The 9,619-nt window shown below is 42.1% G+C and overlaps 1 protein-coding gene across 1 annotated transcript in view; it reads right to left on the bottom strand.

Annotated features, from left to right (window-relative positions):
- The window catches only part of LOC100744877, a 51,031-nt gene extending 43,409 nt beyond the window's left edge, over positions 1 to 7,622 (bottom strand). Inside the window, exons 1-7 of the mRNA XM_012393927.3 lie at positions 7,272 to 7,622; positions 5,058 to 5,950; positions 4,701 to 4,957; positions 3,977 to 4,617; positions 3,689 to 3,880; positions 2,915 to 3,599; positions 2,720 to 2,816 (exon numbers count right to left, since the gene is read on the bottom strand). Of these exons, the coding sequence (XP_012249350.1) occupies positions 2,720 to 2,816; positions 2,915 to 3,599; positions 3,689 to 3,880; positions 3,977 to 4,617; positions 4,701 to 4,957; positions 5,058 to 5,841 (2,656 nt within the window). The 5' untranslated portion in view covers positions 5,842 to 5,950; positions 7,272 to 7,622. The remainder of the gene's footprint in view (positions 1 to 2,719; positions 2,817 to 2,914; positions 3,600 to 3,688; positions 3,881 to 3,976; positions 4,618 to 4,700; positions 4,958 to 5,057; positions 5,951 to 7,271) is intronic.
- Between the last annotated feature and the right edge of the window lie 1,997 nt (positions 7,623 to 9,619).

Genomic DNA, 9,619 nt, shown 5'->3' on the forward strand with positions numbered 1-9,619 from the left:
GGGGGGGGGGGGGGGGAGAGAGAGAGAAGAGAGCGCGAGCAGAGCGTTACTCGAAATAAAACTAGCTGGCCGCAAGAGGTGGGCGAAACTACTCCCACGCCAGTCGGTGGTTAATTATTAACACGGGCCGACAGAGGGACCGTGCGCAGCGCGTTAAGAGGGCGCGTGTGAAGTAACGCGCTGATATATAGCTGCGTGGCGTCAACCCGATTAAGACGACCGACTTTGCGAAATCGACGCAACATCCAGCAGCGGAAACGCCGAAGCTTCTCCGATCGATCTCTACGTTCGAGAATTCTTCTCGGTAGAGGTAAGCGTGGAAACGCGCGAAGAGCGCGAACGTCGTTAAAAAATACACAGGCGCGTATGATTTAAGAGGAAGAAAAGCGGGACCGCTTGAATCGAGACTTGGCAGCGATTTGGCGGTGGAGAATGTGCGCCAAAATCGAGCCTTTTGGCTGCGCGCCTGCCGAGAATACGTGAGCAACCCCGATGTAGAACTTCGAGCGACAAGGAGCGAGAAAAGCAGTCGATAACGTTGATATCGATCCCCAAAGGAAGAGGAAAACGAGCACTTTGCCTCTCTCCCTCTGATTGCACTCCTAGTAGCGAGAGAGCAAAGGAAGGTCGTAAAGGATAGAACTTCCCTATATACATATACGTACACGTACACGTACGCGTATAATACAGGCGCGAATACACACGAGCCTAGCCCCCTTTTAGTCTGCGTGTCTCTTTCCCGTGTCCGCGCTTTATTTCCCCTCTCTGTACACGACGGTATAAGTAGACGACGATGTCCTGCCTCTGTACGCTTTCCAGGACAGGAGAGTCGTGTTGACGAGAAACGACAAGGCTGGTTTCCTAATTCGAATTTAGGTGTTGGGCGGGTTGGCAAGTGGGCGCAATGCGGTGTCGCGCTGCGGGCATTTGCTCTTTCTCCTTCGATCCTTCCTTCCTTCCTTCCTTCCTTCTATTTCCCCATCGCACCCTCCTTCCTGCTTTCGCTCTCCTTCGCTTACCCCCCTGTCACTGTCAACCAGCGCTACTACCCTGTCTACCAAACCACCGCGTTAAGTCTCTCTAACGTCTCCAACCACCTACTTCCTCTAAGCCAGATCGACCGACCTTAATCGACCTTTTCATCTCGGTGATCGTGTTTCGTTTGAAAGCTATTTTCTTTCCAACTTGTAACCTCTGTATTTACGCTGCAATTAGTTTACTTCTGCGGTTCATCGAAACGTTTAACCGTAAAACGTATCGTGACGTACGATCGAATCTCTCAGTGGCTTTATCCCGACTATCTGTCGCGATCTGTATAATTTATCGTTGAAAGAAATAAACGACAAATCGTTCGGTCAAATAATTAACGGGGAAATTGAGCGAATTTTGTTTTCCTGATAACCTCGAATACGTTTGTTTCGTCGGGTAAACGAATCGCACGAGAAATATTATTTATGGTCGTCGGTGCGATATTTTCATGGTTTCGCCGCTTTCTAACGCGCTTGTATCGAAAACAAAATTTGTTTCCAGCCTCTCGTCGAGAATTTTACGACTGCTAAATAGCAGGTCCGCGCGATGCTGCTACACGATCGTCGACGCGAACTCGACGAAACTTACCTTGTGGTATGAAAGCGTGTACACGTTTGGCAAGTCAGAACGATAAAAAGAAAAGAAAGCGGAGAAGGTGTTATGGACTAACAGTAGCGAAGATGGAAAGTAGCTTGCCTGGGCGAGCTATTGTTCTTTGAGAAAACATGCGAATCGCGAATGCTTAAACGTTTTAGAAATTTACCGAACAACCACGTGAAAATTTCATTGGGAAGCTTTCTAGCGACTCGAAAAACCGAGATGCTCGTTGCACGAACGGAGAAGGGAAAAAGCTTCAGCGAATTATACGTCGATGTAAACATTTTCTTGGATGTAAGATCGAAGTAAATGAACAAAAACGGGATAAAGTGCAAAGGGAAGAAAAAGAAGAAAAAAGAAAGAAAGAAAGAATTCGCTCGAACGTAACCATCTTCTTAGGTGATTCGCAACTGTTAGATTTTTTAAGAGCTTTCTCGTCCATTCGCCCCCTATTTTTATCCTTTTCATCGCACCGACCACTCTCGCATCTTCGATACGTCGTCTCTTCGTTCAAGCACGTACATACATCCATGTATACGTATATTCTTTATCTCTTGAAATTAAATCTGTGCGAAAATACATTGGTTATCTCGACTTTAACGAAATAGCATCGTTCGATAAAGGAAAAAAGTCCAAGTGCAATGGTTAAAAGAAAGAGTAAAAGAATAGCGAAAGAAAACGTACGTACACATACAGCGACGTAAAATCTAACGTATTCGTCTCAAGTAACTCTGAAGTGAATGCTTACGCAGGAGATAGCGTTCCAACGTAAACCGATAACCTTAGCGTGTCTGGCAAATGTTTGACCACATACATAATATTTTTCGTTATCTAAGACACTTGTATACTTAATCTTGCTATGTATGTATAAGCATGCATATATGGGATTATAAACGAAGAAAAAACGTCGACTAAATAAGAAGCGTCTCGGATTTCTCGATGTATACGTTCCATTGATTCCCCTTTCCCTTTAAATGAGAAATTCAACTAAAAGTTTGCAACGCAGAGATCGCCGTCTATATTTTCTTCGATTAAAACTTCCCTTACGAACATGTTATACGCGCAACGTGGACAGAAAACACTTTCCACTTACCTTGTTCTTTTTCTGGAACTTTCACCGGAACCTTCTTATCCGGTGCCTTCGGTGAACAGTTTTTCCGTGCTGGTTTAACCGTTAACGTCGGTGGCACCTACGGAATATATACGAACGTTCAAAGCGTATTAATAAATTATTCATCCAGTGACGCGTATCCAGCTTAGAAACCATAGTTATCGGAAAATGACTCACCACCTTCTCGGATCTTTCACCGGATGGCAATCTCGCGACAGCTGCGTCAGGGCTATCTTCCGGCGGTGGAGGTTGCACTATCCAATTGTATTCGCGTTTTTCAACGGGTAGGCCCCATCGTTCGTATTCGAGGCTTTGTGTGCGCAATGTTTCGTAACAGTCTAAACAGACCACTGCGAAATCTCCGTTTTCCAATAACAGGCTCTTTTCAGGTTGTCTGTGATATCTCAGGAAAGGAAAGTCCTTCACGAGTAACGCTCTGACGCGTTTCCTATACGTCGTAATACCACAAACGTAACAGCAGTAATCGTGCGTGTTGTATTGCCTTTCCGCGGCATTCGCTTGTTGACCGCTCGGAAGAGATTCGTAACGACGCCACTGCGCCAAAAGAGAATGATAACAGAATGTGCATACTAGCGCGGAACCGTCTTCCCTAAGTTGCTCGGCGTTCGGCGGAGACTGATGACGCAGTAATTCAGGGAAAAACGGTGCGTTACGACCCTGAGGCCGACCATACAACACTCTTGCGAGGGTTAAATCACTATGCAAGCCACACAAGAAACAATATATAGAACTGCTCGATGTGCCTGGGTTACTACCGAACGTTCGATCCGAACTAGAACTCGGTGGGGTGGCGATCGATCGATTCACGTCGCCGTTTGGATGTGGACTAGGAATATCATACCTAAAAGACGACGATAATAAAGATTCGAGAGAAAAACGGCGAATACCATGAAAAGGTTGTCGAAAGATTTTACTTGTACAGCGACTAACCTGCGACGTTCTAAAGGAACTCGTTCAGCATCCATACTTTCCCATTGTTGGGCGAGATGATTCACGCAGTGAGTACAAGCTAACACCCTACCGTGACTATCCATACAGGCATTTTCCGATGTACGTGCCATTCCCCTTAAACATGGAAAATGCATAGCGTGCGAATTCATTCCTTCCGGACTCGTAGACAACCTTTCAACGACAAACAAACGTAACGATTAATACCCATACAAACAACGAACGATCAACATAGGTAACAAAGAATAACGGCAACTCTGAAAATCGTACCATTTCATGTGAGAACGAGGATACAATCTCTCACAAATATAGCACCTATAGTTTTGGCCGAGAGCAACGGTCCCATTTTCGGCGGGCCCGTTGTTCGGAGAGTTTCGTTGCCCAGGGGTGGATCCTTTTATCGTTGCGCTACGTTGTCTGTTCGTGGCAACGCTCGATTTGTTCAAATCGTACGGTTTGAAACGAATATCACTGCCAGCGGAATTGGCTGGGGACTTTGACACCACCGGTCTCGGAGAAGGACCCCGTTGTCGAAAATCCACCATCTGCATACACGCTTGACCCTCGCGATTTTCTTCGCTAAATAATTGCTGTCTTTCTGGCAAATGTTTGTAACAATCGGAGCATATTTGCACCATTCCCTGAGGGCTAATAGGACTAGCTCCTTTCGGAGGTCTCAGAGAATAAATAAAAGGATAGTACGTTTCCTTTTCGGGATTACGACAGCAGTAAATAAGTCTAATATTTTGCGAAGAGTAGTCAAGCGCGCAAGTGTAACAGGTAAAGGTAGTTGCTTCTATTATAGGTGCTTGCCGTTTACGAAGCGTGTAATTCCGATCGCCGTGTGGAACTCCTTGGTCGGTATATTCCTTCCATTGCAATAGAAGATGATTTTGACACGCCGAACAGGCCTATAACCGAGGAAACGAATTAAATCCTAAGTACAGGAATTACACAGGCGATTAACAAGAAATAACGAAGATGATAGACATACTTGTACACGCCCAGCGCTATCCATTGGTCGGCTCCTACTTGGTCTTGGATGAAGCATTAGCGAAGGAAAAAATGGCGAGGGACTGGCGGAAGGATGCGGCGGGGTTGGCAGTGGTTTTGCTGCAATGTGACTAAGTGATCCTCGCGTGAACTCATCCCCACATACGTAGCAGACTTCCGTAACCGAATTTTTATCTGGCATCGAGAGATCTAAGATATCGGTGCCGGCACTCGACGTCGATCCTCCGCTGTAAATGGCTGTAATCGTTCGATTAAAACACAATTAAATATCACGTTTACGAGTAAACACCGAAAAATGTAATTCTTGCCTAAGTAACGAACGTAAATTAGCGCTTACGTTGAGGTTGTGGTGGTAAAGCTGGTTGCGGTGCAGGTGAACTCCTAGGTGCGTGTCTTAAATCCAATGCCGCTTCGTTCGATATTCTCGAATCTTCTACGAGCTGTCGAGGACTTTGTAACCTTTGATGCGGCGATTGCAGTCTTTGATGGGGAGATTCCATTGCAAGCCTCGCTTGTTCCAAGTGTCTGTGCGTTTCTGCTGTATTAGAATGTGGTCTTGGCAGTTCAATGGAATTCGATGATGGCCTTGTCTGTTCCACTCTAGGCGATGGTGAATTTAGCGGAAGTCGCGGAGAGATTCCAATCGGTCGGTTTTCGGGTCTGAGCTGCGGAGTTTGGTCATTGGTTAAGCCCAGGACTTGAGCCGCGTATTCCCCTTGAAGAGCCATCTCAGCTCCCGTAAATGGACCACCGTCGCATCTTTTTAACCAATAAATTCGTTGACTATGTGGTCTAGCATCCTGTTCGTAACTCTCCCATTGTTGTAACAGCAAGGCGTAGCAAAGACTGCATGCCTTGACCGCTCCGCTTCTAGCTCCCTCACCACGATACCCATTAGGTGGTTCATGGGATTCAAGAAATGGAAAGTAAGGTTCGTTCGGTGCACCACCTGGACTTGGTTTCACTCTCAGCCAATATTGTTCCCCGTGGCCTATCGTACCGCAAACGAAACAAACCCTGGCACCTCCTGTATCCTCCGAGGATGAGTTCGGTTGTGGGTTTGCAAGTGATTGCCCGTCAAGTCCCGGCTCATTTTTCACATATAGATTACCTTCCATCATGTCAGGAAACCATTGGGTCTCTTCAATGCCCTCTTATATATCTCTGTTTGGCACACATATACGATCACAAGTTACAATAACCGACAAAATTTTTGAATTTTGCAAATATCTGTAAAATAAAAATACATCTTGTTAGTCTATAACCTTTTATTATTATTATTATTATTAGTATTATTACTATTACTATTACTATTACTATTACTATTACCGTTACTGTTACCGTTACTACTATATGTCTCAAATGAAAAGCATAATAGCAACGATTCGTACAACCGATGCCTCGTATGAAATATAGATGATAAGGAGCATAAAAGGATGCGAGGAATATCATTTTAAAATGCTTCGCAGGATCTGTCTGTATATTAATAAGTTTATCAGAGCATAATCGTAACCCTATTCTTTATCTAGCATAGAAAAAAAATTCAGTTCTTGCGAGCACGAAGAAGCAGATTTATTTAATTACATAATATGTATTAATAACTCTGTGGATTAACCAACTGTCGTACAAACAGAATTTTACAATCGACAAAATTGACTCTTTCTTCTTCTTAATTAAGTTTGGTCGTAATAAGACAAGATCAACTCTGATACAGCCTTAAAACCTACGTTATTTCAATCATAACAGTATGCAAGTTGCAGAAGGGTACAAGTAAACAAAAATGTTGGAATGTATATTTGAAAGCCATCTTGATAAATCAAACTAAATTTTCCAAAATGCTATATCATTGCTCAGAAAATGGTTATTTCGAACGGTAAATAGGACGTATTGTTAACCGTTGTACACTCTTATCGTTTGTGAGAAGTATTGCAACGCACGATGCTTTTAGAATACCGTAACATGTGGTATTTTTGGAGCGTTGCTACATCGACGTTTACCGACACCGACCATAGAACACTTTTTCGGATATCGGCAATAGTAAAAGAAATTAAGGGATGGCCGTTCCGTTTGTATCGTGTTTATGGTGATTTCGTATGGAATATAATTTAAGCACACAGGTAAGAATGAAACACGAGCACGGATCAAAGGTAAGCACTATCGAAGAAATCGATCGGATTATGCATTTTTCAATGACGAGAACACAGTTACCAGCAGATACAGGGAAGTTCGTGGAATATTTTTCATTTTTTTTTGCAAACGGGAAGGAATTACGAATACGGTTAAAAATGTTTAAGGTAATGGTTGCGTACTGAATAGAACCAATTTGTATATTCGGGTTTTCGCGATCGAGATTCAGTCGAATTAAACGATCGAAAATCGGAACAATTGAAAGTAAAATTACAGGAATTTTGACGGTGGAATAAACGGAATAAATGTAGAAAAGGGATGTTGGATATCGCAGACAAGGCATCCGTGCACTCTCCTCGCTACCGAAATACGCACCCACAGGCACTTTCGTATGCACACTTTACGTTTTACATAAAACACTCACATTTTCACAGTTCGGATTGGGTAACCACCACATCGCTACTTTGTGGTGGTAATTTTGATTGGCGATACGTATTACTTAGGCGAAGCAGAGCTTCCTTATCTCGGATTCTAGTCTCTGCCATACGTGGTCGAACACCACACCGAGTTGCGGGGTGTCACCTTCGAAATAACGTTGTGCTTCGTTACACTCATATTTACATGCACAGTGTATCGTCTAACACGACCCGAACCCGTACTACACTGTCGCATACATCAAGAGTACAATAAAAGAAGTTGCTCGACTATGAAAAATACATTTTCTGATGGCACAGGACCGCGACTTTGGCTCAATTCACCGCCATGTTGCAAAATTGCGACCTGCTTCCCATGATGCCACGCAGCTTCGTCATATGACAATGCCGCTGCGTGAACCAATTGAAATGTACGACGCGTGCGCAGATATCGCACATCCTAACTCAACTGCTGCTCGGCATAATTTGGCGCCACATTAAAAATTTTTCCACTTAAACGATGCTTTCTATCTACATATGCTCTTTGTTATCCGTTTTATTCGCATCGTAAAAATCGTTTAATCCGAATTCGATCGATTTAAACGTTAAACGTAAGAAAGATAGTTTCTCGAAGAAAAGATTTTAGAAGCGTCGTTCAAATATCATGGAATTGTAGGATCTGCGAGAATCGGAAAAAATTAAAATACGAAATACAAGTTTAAATATAAATAAACGATCCGGCTGCCGATTAATCGGTGCATTAATCCTTGGATCGATACGTTTAGACTTGCAACCTGTTGTTTATTGGTTACACGGAAAGATATTTGTTTCAAAATTCATCTTTATTCCGTTTATCCGTCCGATTAAACCCACCAAAGTTTTATTTACGTGTCCGTACGTACGCTAAAACGATTAAAATGAAAAATAAAGAAGTACGAGATTAATTTTTATCTCGCGTGTAAGATACAATGGGTACACGTTCATTGAACTTTCCATTGAATTTAACTCGCAAAAAATTATAAAAAGATTTAGTACAAAAAATCGTTTACGACAAACTACACTCCGATATCAGCAAAGTGATTTCGTTGCACGAAAGTAATCGACTTACAATTAGACGCGGCATGTATCCTTCTTTTCATCCGTTTTTAACATTGGGAGAAGACATGTGGAACAAATGAGAATAAAGGGTATACAGCGGTTGATGTTTTATAATATTTAATCAACAGGTTGGGACACTGTACCTTTATAATGCTAAAAATTATTTTTTATAGTGTGTATCGGTCTCATATGTATACACCACTAATCAAAGTGGAATCCTGATATAATACTAAAAAATAATTGGAAATACTTTAAAAATACTCTTTGCAAATGATAATTCTTAAAAATCCATTCTCTCGTATATCTCTCACATTTCTACCTTACAGATCTAACAATTACAATGATTTGAAATTTCTTCGCATTTATACAGAGAGTTAATCACAAATATTTGTTGTTTTTTTTTTTTTTTATCATAACGATGTTATCGTTGTAATTATTATTATTAAACTTACATATATCGAGTAAACGCATAACGGTGGTACAAATTGTCTCCATCCTCGAGACCACGGACCATCGACATTACATGTATACGTATAAAACGGTTTTTTTTTATAGCGCGTGCTTGGAAAAAATGATCATCCAACGAATAAAAGCCCATCAACGTTGAACGTCGACAACGTAATCGGAGAATTTTGAAGAAAATATTTTTATTTCCGGCCATGAAGAAATACAATGCACCGATACGCCTGCTTAACTTTGTATTTGAATATTATTGTTGTATATCTATTACACTTGCGTTTTCATAGAACCCTTCGGATCGATATTTGACTTAGAAAAGCAGCGTAATCACGATTTTCGTAACAACGATAGGATAGAAAAATACTAAAGCAAACTAAGTGACATACATAGATGAGAGACGCGAAGCGCTACGAATGTCAGGAAAAAAGGGATTACGCTACGCCGACTTAACGCTACTGTTTCTTCCCTTATGAATAATTACGAACTAGATCTGTGTTGCATTGATGAATGACTATAACAATTTCTTTGACTTTCGTTCTCCCTGGTATCCTCTGTTTCGACAAGCATTCGAGTCTCCTGAAATGCTAGCCACGGATGTTGCACGATAGACGAGTCGTCGATCGAGGACGAGAAAGAAGAACGATGTCTCGCGAGTAGACGATATAAATAATATGTTGCGATATTTGCGTTCTATTTTTTTTTTTTCTTTTTTTTTTTTTTTTTGATCGGAAACAGCCTTTCCTCGCGTGCACCTTTGAAACGGACTATCATCGATGTCACGTCAGTTGTCTTTTGCATGCAA

The sequence above is a fragment of the Bombus impatiens genome, unplaced genomic scaffold (assembly GCF_000188095.3).
Source record: "Bombus impatiens unplaced genomic scaffold, BIMP_2.2 scf_0064, whole genome shotgun sequence".
NCBI lineage: Eukaryota > Metazoa > Arthropoda > Insecta > Hymenoptera > Apidae > Bombus > Bombus impatiens.